Source organism: Perca flavescens, chromosome 6 (genome assembly GCF_004354835.1).
Source record: "Perca flavescens isolate YP-PL-M2 chromosome 6, PFLA_1.0, whole genome shotgun sequence".
Taxonomy (NCBI): domain Eukaryota; kingdom Metazoa; phylum Chordata; class Actinopteri; order Perciformes; family Percidae; genus Perca; species Perca flavescens.
The window spans coordinates 21,429,033-21,441,718 of record NC_041336.1 but is presented as its reverse complement, the minus strand read 5'-3'; the positions used below and the strand labels follow the sequence as shown (position 1 = coordinate 21,441,718).

Here is a 12,686-nt window from a genome sequence, read left to right as displayed (position 1 = left end):
TGAAGCTGCACATGTACTTTACAACTCAAGTGCTTGTGTTGCTTTGAGCTTTTTATTACATCTAGGTAAGAGTTGCTCTATAGTCCCTGTGGCTCTTTCAGGGCCCAGCGATGGGACACATCAGTATGTGAGCTCACACAATGCTGCCTTTCACAGTGTCTGCCACCTCACACACGTCCCTCACCAGAATAATTACACTCTGTGTATAGCGAGGTCACCTCGGCCAGCTAACAGAAACACAAATATTGCCACAGAGGAACAAAATGTATTCTGGGCACTTTTTCCTTCATTTGAACTTAGCAGAATTGAATTTCACAGAGTTAGCATGTGAACAGCACTGATGCCTTAAGCTATGATAACAGAATTAGTGCAGGGGAAGCATTTCTTCCCCATTCAAAATCAGGCAGAAGTTCTTTGCTTCGCAGAAATAACACCAGGATTCCAGGGAAGAACAGACAACAGCACAGGTCTGTAAACCTGAGCTACCACAGATGCTTTCACAAAATGCTAAAAATAGATCAGCATATGTGTGCCTAAAATGATTAAATCAGACCCTGCAGTAAAATAAGACCTCACGAGACCTAAAAAGAAAGTCAAAACCCTCCCCTGTGATTTGAATATTGATGAGCAGCACAATACCTTATTTATCTGGATCTGCTGCTGATACTGTTTCTGTTTCTCCAGGAAGTGCTGGTGTTGCTGCTGGATGACAAGTTGGGCCAATGTGTTCTGAGGCAGCGGCGCTGACTGGGTCCTGTTCAAGGGCCGGTGTTTTGGTAGTTTAGGCCGACTGCTGGAAGGGCGATCCTTCATTGCCAGAGGGGACTGAGGGTGGGATGACATGGTGCCTTGGCCTTGACAAAAATCAACAACTAGTATTAGGTTTCTTTTAAAGTCATATTGTACATTACTTTAATTTCAAGTATAATAATATGTAGTGTAGTGCAACTTAAAGTAATGTTATGTTTAAAATCATGTAACGCAGTCTAACCAGAGGAGAGCATCTTCTGCTGCCTCATCTGCTCCTTCTGGAGGAGGTGTTGGAGGAGGGCCTGGTGACTGGGGCTCACTTTAGACTCAAGGCCCGTCTGAAGGGGCACAGGGCCCAGCAGGTGCCCAGGCAGCCCATGCTTGATTTCTGTCGATCTGTCCTTCAATCCCATGGTGGCCTGAGAGAAGACACAAGGTTGATATAGTAATGGTTATTCTTTACTTGACACTACACATGTCATGCACTAGGCCTGTTAGTCACTTATAATCATTTGTAGTAAATCTTAAATGTTTTGTGAATTAAAATGATTCAGGCAATCAAATCAGGCAATGATGAAATCAGAGACCATGAATGGTTAGAAGTTCCTGCAGCTGATGAACAGGCCTCTGTGGAATGTGCCAGAGAGCTAAAAGACGATATATCATGTGCTGTTTTATCAGGAGTTGCACTTGAGTGGACTTGGCCTTTTAAAAACGTGTGATAAATGAGGTAATAGGGGAAGATAAGAGCATGCCTGACACAAGACACTGCAGAACAATATTTATCTAAGGGCGATAAAATCATTCGGGGCCACAGGTCAGTGACCTGTGGTTGTACAGAAAACCCAAACAGCCACTGATGACAGGTTTTTCAACCCATTGACTTAGCAGGAAAACTCGCCACCACTATACCACTAAACTGGGTTATTTTATTTCATGTAAAACAAACAGGTTATCTAAAAAATATCTGCAAAATTCGTACTTACACTTATGGGTGAGGATGCTGTGGAAAGCCCCAAGGAGATGTTGGGTAAGGAGGGGGATGTGTATAAGCTCAGCATGGACACAGCGCCCTCAGGTTGGAATAATCTTGGCTGTGAGGGCCATCTCTTCATGAAACACCCAGGACAGAGCAAAGACAGACAGATTTAGGAGGAGGCGACAGATTTAGAAATCCCACTTAGGGACAATTTCAAAAGGCAACATGAGTACTGGCATAAATGTTAATGCACTATGACGAACAACAGCAGTCCTTGCTGCAAAGGGAAAGGTACATGTTTTTATGATAGATGGTATAAAGGAGTGACAGGCAGCAAGAGTTTCCAGGAGCTTCCCAGAATGGCACCAGTGAGGATGATACGCAATTATTAAACATTGCAAACCCCTAAATCTACCTCTCCAACCTTAGTTCTTCAGTCCCCAATCGGCCTGCTGCCTGTTACTCCCCGGTCCCCACCCTCAGGCTACTCTCTCAGAGAACATCAGCACTGGGGCATGCTTCCTGTACCCAGCAGAGCAGCGGACCAGCATGTGGTTTTGGAACAGCCATGTTTATCCTTCCAACCCCTACCAGTACTCAGTGACCTGTATGTGGATATCCGGCCCATATTTGACCCAGGGGACCCGTTCCCTCTGAAAAAGGATACCTAATGTAACGGTGCACAAACATGCCTTGCTTTTGCAACAGGCATGAGGTCTATGGGCAGCCCCACAGTCCACCAATGAATTTCATGAGAGTCTCAGCTTGGGCTGATACAATAGCAATCCTGTGTGTTTATGTTGTTAGCATGTGGGTGTCTTTGGCTACCAGTGCCTGGGATATCAATTAAACTCCACAGTTCGTCTGTCTCCCTAAGCCCCAACCTTCAGCCCAATGTCAGGGCGTCTTCCCCTTCTCTGTGTCGCTGGACGTCCCTGGGAGAGTAAACAGCGAGTGTTAAGGAAAACACAGCTGTTCTGTTAAGATTGTTCAGAGATGTGTCATATCTGCCACCCTCTATAATGGTTTGCTTTGTGAGCTTTGTCCAAGGGGACCTCTGGCCAGTAACTCAGCCATGTCTTTTGGGAAATGCCTCTGAACAACTTAGAAGAGGCATGCCGCCAAGCCAATGACAGGAATACAATGACAAGCCAAAAACCACCTTACAGCTAAACTAAAGATGGTTTTTCTTTTTCTTTTTTGGCAAAACATGAAACTGATTGTACCGCACATCTAGAAGAAAAATGTTGGATAGAAAATTATGCAGCGTTAATGTGCAGCATTAATTTCTACTGTTGTTTTTGCACTGCATAATGAGTCATCTTTGCGCAAGCAAATTTGTGGTAATCATACATGTGGGTCAAATGTTGCCTCTTTAATGTCAGTGTGGGGAGCCATTTTCATTGGAGTGTAACAGACAGAGGACAACTGGCTGTTTTTATAGCTCCAAGCAGAAGGGCAGACAGGCATTTTGTGCCCTGACATAAAACTATAGTTTGATATTCAAATGATTTGCATGGAGAATAACAACAGCAGTAAGACTTTTTCTAAAATGTTTGGCAAATCAGCAATGCTGATGATTTATAAACATACCTCAGTTTTTGTGGTAGTGGGCAGAGAGGAGGGTCCATTTTCAGCCCCTAAGGCACTGGAGGCCCCTATGGGAGAGCTGGGGCCGGAGCCGGGGGCACTGTTAGTGGGCGTAGCGTCTACAAAACATCAAGGAGTTAGACACAGTATGCATGCTCACAACTCTACACATAACACACAGAGGCTTGGCACAACAGCTGCAGCCTCACAAACAGTTTAATGTGTATGGTCATGGCTGCCTGATTACAATGGTCTTTATACATAAAAAAGCGCAATGACCATAATATGCTACTGCATTGCAAAATGACTGATTACTATGCAGCTTGTTGCTGATGCAGATTGTATTGTTTTCAGAGAATATTTTAATACCAGATAAAAAGATGTAGACATTTTTTCTCACATATTGTAACAGGAAAAAAGGAAATCCAACATGTAGCCAGCAATTTTACTTACCCATTAACTCCAAAGCCCTCTTCTTGTAAGGCGTTGTGATGAGTCCATCCCTTCTCTTGAGCATTGGGCTGCTCCTCCTCTCTGCTACCTTCTGCTTCAGTCTGGATCGTACCTTCAGGTTGGGCTCAGAGGCTAAACAATAAGGAACATATTTTTTCTGTAAGTCTCAGTTCACACAATTCGCACAATAAAGAACCCCCATCACATGGAGATAAATCATACAATCATGTGAGTGTGCTGTGACTATTTTATAGTCAAACGGTGGGCTTTTACACAGCCTGAGTGAAATGAACATTACCAAAGAGAATAGCAACATCGTAAAATAGAAAGAAAACTTAGAGAAATAAAGAGACTATAAATTAGTTAAAAAATAAGCTGTTGTCACGCTTCAACATGTAACAGTTTTAGTGAAATTCAGAGCAGGTTTCAGATCAATTAAATGAGTCAGGATTGGGCCCATTTCCACCTCATCTGGACAAAATTAGGTTGAGCAACACACAGGCTCTAAGTGAAATAGTCCGCTACCTGCCGCCCTGGTGACCACAGTCTGATACAGTAGCAACAGTTAAACTAACACAAAAACATGGCAGATGTTTCAGGCTCTCCCTACGCCCCCTTCTCCTAATGCAAAACAGAGATACCCAAAAACACAGCCTGGACACACTCCAAAGACACACACACACACACACTTACTTTAGATTATTAAATCATTTTTACGTAAACCTTGCATAGAAGCATATTTCCAGAGACGCCATATTCCACACTAACACTATTACACAACTGATGAATGCCATCACCATTATCATCAGTCACAAATTAGTAAATTAGTCTGAAAAATGTGTGTGGCACAGATCTATAGAAATATTAAAAACTATTATATAAATATTATATAATGCAAAAAACGGGAAGTGGAGGTTGAATCTATGCAAGGAAATATTTTTAATAATGTAAGCATCTGTTACGTAAATGCAAGTAAATGCTTTTGCGACTGACTGTTGAGTCGTGCTCAAGTCTAATCACAGTGACAGTGACTCACTAGGTCAACACGTCTCATGTGGACTTCTCATCAACACTGTGGACAGAGAATCCCACAGCTTGCCTTACACACTCAAATAAACAAGCAGAATAGATAAGCTGGTCTTTTGACTGAAAGCCAGGGCACAAAGCTGTATTGAAGTTATGTAAACCGGTTACACAATAGCCAACCTGTTTCAATTATTTAGTTCAGATCAATAATTAAATAGGTCTTTTGAGATGTGTACAACATGCAGCTATCCATAGGGAAGTGGGACTCTGATGTGGGAGCGCTGCAGGGAGGAGGAGAGGGAGCGGTGATGGGGGCACAGCTAGGAGAGTGGGCCAGATGCTGCTATTTATGGCTTTTGTCAAAAGCAGCAAAACCCTCTTCCCTAATACGTGGCACAGACCTCTAATCCTGTGGGTGTGAGGTAGAATGAAAGAGAGCGAGGGAGGAAGAAAGGAGGCAGGAGAGATAAATGGAGAGAAAATGCTGCTGGGAGTCGTATGAATCTGCTTCACGCCCTGCTGCCTTGATTGCTTTCTATTTTTACACACTGCTGCCACCAAGCTAGGCATCCCAATTGGTCGCCACGGGAACGCCAGACAGCACCTTCGGGAACAAACACTTTCTCACTGGTCTCCATGGAAAAAAAATGCCCTGATGCGCTGTGCAACAGGAGGCAATGACGGCAGCGGCAAAGCACATACAGTACACTGAACACCTGGGTCTCCTCTGCTCCGGCTTCTCAGTTAACTAAAACATATAGTAATGGCTGCAATATACTAGAGTCATAAATCAATCAACTTATTACATTTGAAAGTGGTGGTGGTGCTGTCGGGCTATGGGCTGTGCAAGAGATGTGCTATCTCCGATTAATTAGAAATGTAACTCTGCTGCCACTGTGATTGCCAGTGTCCATTAGAGCCTGAAACTGGACAGATGGCTGAGTGGAAAGCTGAGGTGTGTGTTCTGTACATAATGAGGCCAGCTATGCATTTTTCCTGACATTCTGGTTTAAAGTGATGCTGAAAATTATTAATTAATGCTCAGTTTTTGCTGTTCCTTTATCAACATAAACACTTAAACAGAGGGTAGGTTACAGTCAGAGTTCAGATATTCTTTGTCGAAGATCAGCAAGTTAAATTCTTTCATTAATGTTTCTGATATACAACATCAGATAATATTTCCACATTCACTTCACTTTGATATGCTTTGAGCTTTACAGTTTTACCTTTGTAGAATTATTTTATAATATAAGTTATCTTTTCTGCACCTGCTGAATGCACACATTTGGTAACTGGGTCAGGAAGACCAGAGAGGGTGTTGCACTTCTTACTGCTAAGCTGCAAGTATTCTTGCCACAGACTATCGCGTGCCCTCGGTCCAAAATATTCTAGGACCTGGAAGTGAAACAAAGAGGATATACACCGAGTAAACAAGTTAATTACGGTGAAATAAAGCCAAGGGCATAACAGCTATTCTGTGTTTTTAAGGATGATAGAATTATTAATGGGATATTTACAGAACTTACTGATCCATAGTTGAAACATTTGTCTCTATGGATTATTATAATGTCTATACCTGTACGTACTAAACAATGTGCTTAAAATGGATTGAAGATACATTTCAATTCAGTTTTAAAAGATACTTATTGACCATGAAGCTACCAAATGTTACGCAATATATATTACATGTACATCCTAAACCTCATTGTGAACCTCAACCAGAAAAAGATGGCGCTCAACCCTCAAATAAAAGCAGTGGGGAGTCTACCGTGGAGCACTGGAGTCATCTCCACTTTGTTTTGAGAGAGCTATCTTTGCTTAAACAAACAGTCCTGTCGAGGTTCATCCTGCCTGTGCCCATCTTAACTTGGCAACACCTGCCAATCAGCTATCAGTGACAGCTAGTGGCTCAGGGAACAACACTACCTTTGTGTGTCCCCCTCGGGTGCCAAGCTTTGAGAGGACTTTAATAAAGACAGACAGGAAGTGGGGGAGGAAGGCCTAAGCAGGAAATGACCACATATAGATTCAGGAATCTGAAGAGCAAGAAACTATCTTCTATCAGTGCAAGAGAGGCAGGAACAGCAAAGGGGAGATGATTAAACAATGAATTAAAGGATGAAAATGTTTTAGCAGCAGAGACTGAAATTCAATCTGGCCAGTTATTTGTTTAAACCTGCCTTTTTGTCTTCACAGTAAAAAAGCCAAAGAATGCTACCATAAACGCTCTCTCTGTTATTTTAGAAAACGGTCTTCAACTAGTTATTATACCCTCCTTACATTATGGGTCTAAAGTCAAATCCCAGAGATGAAAACATATATTTACAAGAGGCATTTCTCTGTTCTGAAGAGGGTAGGATTCAAAGAGATTACAATAGCTCTCAAAGCTTTTATTTACCTTACTAACTTTTGCTTTGCAGTGACTTTATTTTACAAGATAAAATCCCTTTGCCTGATCTCTAAATTGTGTATATACGCAACATGACAGGCCTGCAGTTAAATAATTCAACAAGTATAATTGTTTTCCAATGTAATTAAAAGAGACACAGAAGGGAAAAGAACATTATGTAATTTGGTGACCTCATTGAAGAATTATGAAGTTTTCAGCTTGGCGAGCTTGTGCTCGTGCAAACCAAGAAGCAGGAATTATTTTTATTTATACAACCATCCCCAAAGGGTTGCTCGAACTTTAAACCAACAAACCTAAACTGCGTTTTGGTGGGAACCTGTGCCTTTTCAAAATAGCTTTTAAAGCCTATAACTCAGGAGAAATTACTCTGCTTTAATTCTCCCATTTACCGCTAAACAGCTCAAAGAGGCTTTGGAACTTGGTTTATTATTGTAACATAGGGACAAATGTAGTTCCTTTTAAATAATGGCATGGTAATTTCAGTACAAATAACACTAATTAAAATTTAAACTTGTGAAGTCAAAACATACAATTAAACTGCTTTGTTGCCTGTGTGTTTTAGAATAATCCAAACAGGAATAAGGAAAGGTTTAAGTTACTTTTCTGGCATGCGTCACCTCTGATGAAAGTTTTGTGTTGAGCCCTGGAGGGATGGGGACAGGGGGCTGGGGCCATAATGAGCCTAACTGATGTTATTAGCAGGTCATCAGCAACCTCAGGAAATACTCCATGGGTACACCGACCTCTTGATTGACAAGGGTCAAAAAGACACTCACTGTATTTATAACCCAGCGTAGTAACTGGAAAGGTACCAATACAAGGCAACATCTTAAAACTCACACTGACATCTTTTAACTAGGTCTGTCTCTGTGTAGACTTATATATGCATGTATATATGTGTATTTGCATTTTTTTTCCCCTGTACTGTGTATGTGTGCGCAAATTAACAAACCTGTCTTCCTCAACGGGAAGTCGTCCTTGCTCTCTATGGGTGATGGCAGAGTATAATGGCAGGTGGGGGATGTGCCGCCCAGAGGTGGAGAGCTTTGGTCCAGTGATGTGTGGTTAGAGGACCTAATCACACAAAAATACATTAATATGATGATGACTTTGTTTCTATTTGATTTAAATATAGTTTCTGTATTCGTATCACACTCTCTCAGGGTAAAACAACAGAAAATACTTACGTGTACCAGAGCTTTTGGTGGTGGATGAAAGAATGATTGACTCCATTGCTGGCAGGGTCCTTTGCTGATTTGCTCAACAGAAACTCTTGGAGTTTCTGCTTCACCTCTGTACTTGCCACTGCACCTGTGAGACCAATAGACGGAACCAACGGGATTGGGGTTACCCTAGGGCTATGACTCATGATATATTATTGCCTACATAATATTACAGTACAAATCAAACTTTAACCCTATTCTAACAGATTCCCTCCAACTTCCTGTATCACATGTAACTTACTGCTGGAATTCAAAACTGTCTTGAAGTACATACATTCTGTTTTTCTCTGACTTTTTTTCTTCAGATTGAGTTTACACAATCTTCCAGAGCAGCCACAATTTATGTAGGAAGATCTCCCCCTAGTGGTCTAAGAGCACTATTAGTTTCAAGCTGCTAAAGTGATACTGCAGAGAGATGTTCTTTCCCATTGGAGGTTTACAGTTGCAGGTCACAGCTTCAAATTACCTGACTTGACAAAGTCATAAATCTTGTCTATTATTAGCTATAAGGTAAAAACAGAAATGAAATACAATATCTGAAGCTATTTTCATCGTGCTATTGAAAGAAATTTTTTCCTAAACTCTAAGCTTAAATGTCACTGGCCAACACAATGTCATCACCAGTTGCATACTTGTTAAGTGCCATGTTATCATCATTATTATATTGTTGGATATTTCTCTTTATCTGATGACTACATTACTTTGTAATTTGCCTTGTTGTCAGGACTCTCCCAGGACAGGTAACAGAGCTAGCTAAGAGAACAATATACAGTACTTTGTATTGAAAGTTGAACTTTACTCCTATACTGCTGAATATGATTCCACTGACAGTGGCACTAGTCCTGGTAAGTAAGAGGAGGTTGTCTTACACGGTTGCTTCACCAAACAAATAAAAACACATTTTCCCACTTAATTACAGTACTTGCAGATAGTTCTGGTTTCATATACATCAGCTTTTGAGATATCTGCATTTGCTGTCACCCCAGAAAATGGTACAATATTTAACCTCATTTGTATCACTGCTGGATATTTCAAAACCTTAGCAAATATACTCCAAAATATCTTGTATGCATGACAAAATACAACTAGGGGCAGGATGAGAAATATGTTTTTTTGTTTGTTGCAATTTTGGAAGACTGATCCTTTAACATTTTAATTGTGTTGTTTTGATCTCAGCACTTTGTATGTAGTATTGTCAAATATTATTGTGTGGATGTTTAATTAAAGTATAGTAAATACATTAATGTGGACCCCAGGATGAGCAGCTATTGGTGTTACAAAAGCTAATGGAGATCTAAATAAACTCTTTAAAATCAGACCAAGGTAGTAAAAAACATCCATTTAATTACAATAAAAACTATTGCTATGGCTAAATTATAGCTAATGTGCCTACAAAGGCTATATTAAACCTCTACTGCAATCCTGTTACATGACTCAAAGGCTATTATCTTAGTAATAATGATGATAACAGAACAGGTACATGACCCAATGCGAATCTACGAGTGGAGTATTCAGCTACAGAAAAACATTTCTATCCAGCTGTTATATGTATATTGGCTTAGACCCCACTCTAACGTAATGCATTAAAAAGAAATGAGTGGAAAGGGTGAGGGTTACGATTTGGGGCCCCATGCTCCCTTTCACCTCGGGCCCTCAAAATAACTAATTCCACCCCTGATGGTAAGAAGATGGTGATGATGGTGGTGTCAAGCTCTTACTCTCTCGGGAGCGCTCCTTGCCCCTGAGGATCAGGCAGGAAACATGCTGCTCTCGCCGATGCCTCTCCTGCTCCTTCTCCTGCTGGTTCTGCTGCTGCTGCTGCTGCTGCCGCTCCAGACGGCGCTCCTTTTCTGCAAGTTCCTGCTGCTGTTTCATGGCCTGGAGCTCGTGTTGGAGCTGAAAAACATGCAGGCCTCAAGTCAGCATGACGAGAGCACACTGACAAATACAGGTTTTTTTTTTAAACGACAGTGGCTTATGTGAGCTTCTGCAGTTTTCCATTTTGCTGTGATGGACTTTTCTACACCAAAAACAAAACTCATACTGTTCTGTAATGTATTGCTGAACACCCTGCCCTGCTGTGCTGAGTTGTTTCTTCATTTCGGCACTCTGTAATGTTGTCCTGAGATATAATGTTTTCTACTGATCTGCAGTAAGCCATGCTGTGTTGTGCTCTGCTGTTTTGTGAACTGTGGAGCTTTGCTGAGCCACTGTGCACTGCTGTGCTGTCCTCCGTACAACTGTTCAGTGCAATGCTGACCTTGAGGTGCTCCTGGAGCTGAGCCTGGTGCTGACGGGTCAGCTTCTCATGCTGCTTCTGGAACTCGCTGATTAGTAGTTGCTTCTGGATCTGCTGCTGCTTCTGAATGAGGAGCAGCTCCTGCTGCAGCTGCCTTTCCCACAGTCCCGGGTCCGAGCCTGAACCCAGCATCCTCAGATCTGTACGCAGGTCCAACGGAGATAAGGACTCCACAGCCAATGGCACGTCTGGTTTAATGTCCACTGTGGCCCGCAGAGGGGAAAACGGAGAGAATAAAAGAGAAAAAGAGATGTGTCAGTCCATTGAATTCATGCAAGCAGAGGTGGCTGTGGATAGTATATCTGTATACTGCTGCAGAACAAAACATGTTGTTCAGAGTTAAGGCGGGCAGACAATTAGGATTCTTAAAAATAGAGACATGGATTTTTAAAAATGACAAAATACAGAATGAGCAAAAAGAAAAAGAAATGTCAGAAGTGAGGAGCACAGTTCGTGATCCTCAGAAACCTGCAATTATAATAGTTTCTATAAACAAACATGAGATCACATCTGTCAGCATAGTTTACTGGGAGCAGCTGTATAACAGACTCAATGGACAACTACCACCATTAAAAGTAATTGCCAGACACAAAGTAAGAGGGCTTCCCTTTGGTCTCCAAGCTCTATAGGTTGTTCCACAGAGAAAATTGATTGCCAGTTAAGAACAGAGGAGACAGGGCTACTTCATCTCTCTATTCCATAGAAGATGATTGTTCAAGTGATTAGTGATTTTTCTTTATCTTTTATTATGCTTGTTTTCATCCTTGCTACAGTAGAAATTGTACATAACACAATTATATCTTTGAACTATTTCAGATATTAAATAATGTATTTAGGCCATTAATTGAATCAGTAATAAAATAAAAAACTTAAATTACATGTTAGTTATGCTGATCATAATGTAACATTCAAGGAAGGGTATGCATTGTCCAGACTGTAATGTCTCTTCCATTTTGAGACCAAAGAAATACTCAAACCTACTTAAAATTCCAGTAGCTGGAGGGAGATTTATTGAGTGCATTCATTGCTGTAATCTTCTCAATGGTCACATTTGAAGGAACAAATACAAGTAATGTCTATACACCACCTGTTCTTTGGAAGCATGAGAGAACACTAACATGTTACAATTTATAGGTTCACATAAATAACCTTGTGGTGGTCCTGTTGTGCATTTATTCTCATAAACTATAATGAAATGCCAATAAAAAGGAGTTTAAACCTTTTAAAAAGAAGCAGCATGAGCCTACAGTAGCCATCAATTAAGAAGCAGTGCCCTCTTCTTCACTGATGCTGTGAAGCTCACTTGCGCCCATTTGTTTTGTCATGTAGCCTCTTTTTCATTGCCACCATTCCATGTGTATGCGGCGGTGATGATTATAAATAGAACATAAAAGCAAGTGGCGCAATCCTGGTCTGTGACAACCCCCACACCCTAGTATCCACCACCCTAACTTGCCGCTGCCATGGCAACGCTGGCGACGTAATTATGTCTCCCCATCCTGCAGATATCAAGTCTCACTGCATGTCTTCTCCTGCCTACAGTGGCAATGTGACATGTTAACTATTATATCAGCTTTTCAGCTCTTACATAAGAAAGGAGTCCCCAGCAGAGAGACAGAGGGAAAGCATTACAAAACCCTCCAACAAACACAGACAGAGACAGAGACAGAGACACAGACACACACACACACATTGCAGCAATTCAGTGGCTAAGTGACAACTTGTCTTAAAACATGCTCAAAGAGTGAAGACAGCTAGAGGGGACTCCCGTACTGTCATTTTTCTTTCAGTGTTCTAAAAACAGCTCCCATGAAATGACAGAAGAGGGCAATGGCTCGGCAGGCGCAGAGAACAGGCACCTGTAGAACAGACCCTTCTCTCCTGACAGGGAATATTAATCTTAGCTTGTAAGTACTTGACAAAGGACTCTTCTGTAGCGGGCGCCGTTCCAGGGGC

General features: G+C 41.5%; 1 protein-coding gene across 11 annotated transcripts in view; it reads right to left on the bottom strand.

The window, feature by feature from the left end:
• Nucleotides 1-12,686, bottom strand: part of hdac9b (histone deacetylase 9b) — a 41,438-nt gene that overhangs the window by 3,654 nt on the left and 25,098 nt on the right. For 9 of the 11 annotated variants that reach the window (XM_028581499.1, XM_028581504.1, XM_028581506.1 and 6 more), the window contains 9 exons: nucleotides 10,692-10,933; nucleotides 10,150-10,327; nucleotides 8,396-8,528; nucleotides 8,161-8,282; nucleotides 3,773-3,904; nucleotides 3,323-3,438; nucleotides 1,737-1,859; nucleotides 992-1,169; nucleotides 640-854 (listed from right to left, as the gene is read on the bottom strand). In XM_028581499.1, the coding sequence (XP_028437300.1) occupies nucleotides 640-854; nucleotides 992-1,169; nucleotides 1,737-1,859; nucleotides 3,323-3,438; nucleotides 3,773-3,904; nucleotides 8,161-8,282; nucleotides 8,396-8,528; nucleotides 10,150-10,327; nucleotides 10,692-10,933 (1,439 nt within the window). The remainder of the gene's footprint in view (nucleotides 1-639; nucleotides 855-991; nucleotides 1,170-1,736; nucleotides 1,860-3,322; nucleotides 3,439-3,772; nucleotides 3,905-8,160; nucleotides 8,283-8,395; nucleotides 8,529-10,149; nucleotides 10,328-10,691; nucleotides 10,934-12,686) is intronic. The other 2 variants (XM_028581501.1, XM_028581508.1) reach the window with 1 other exon arrangement.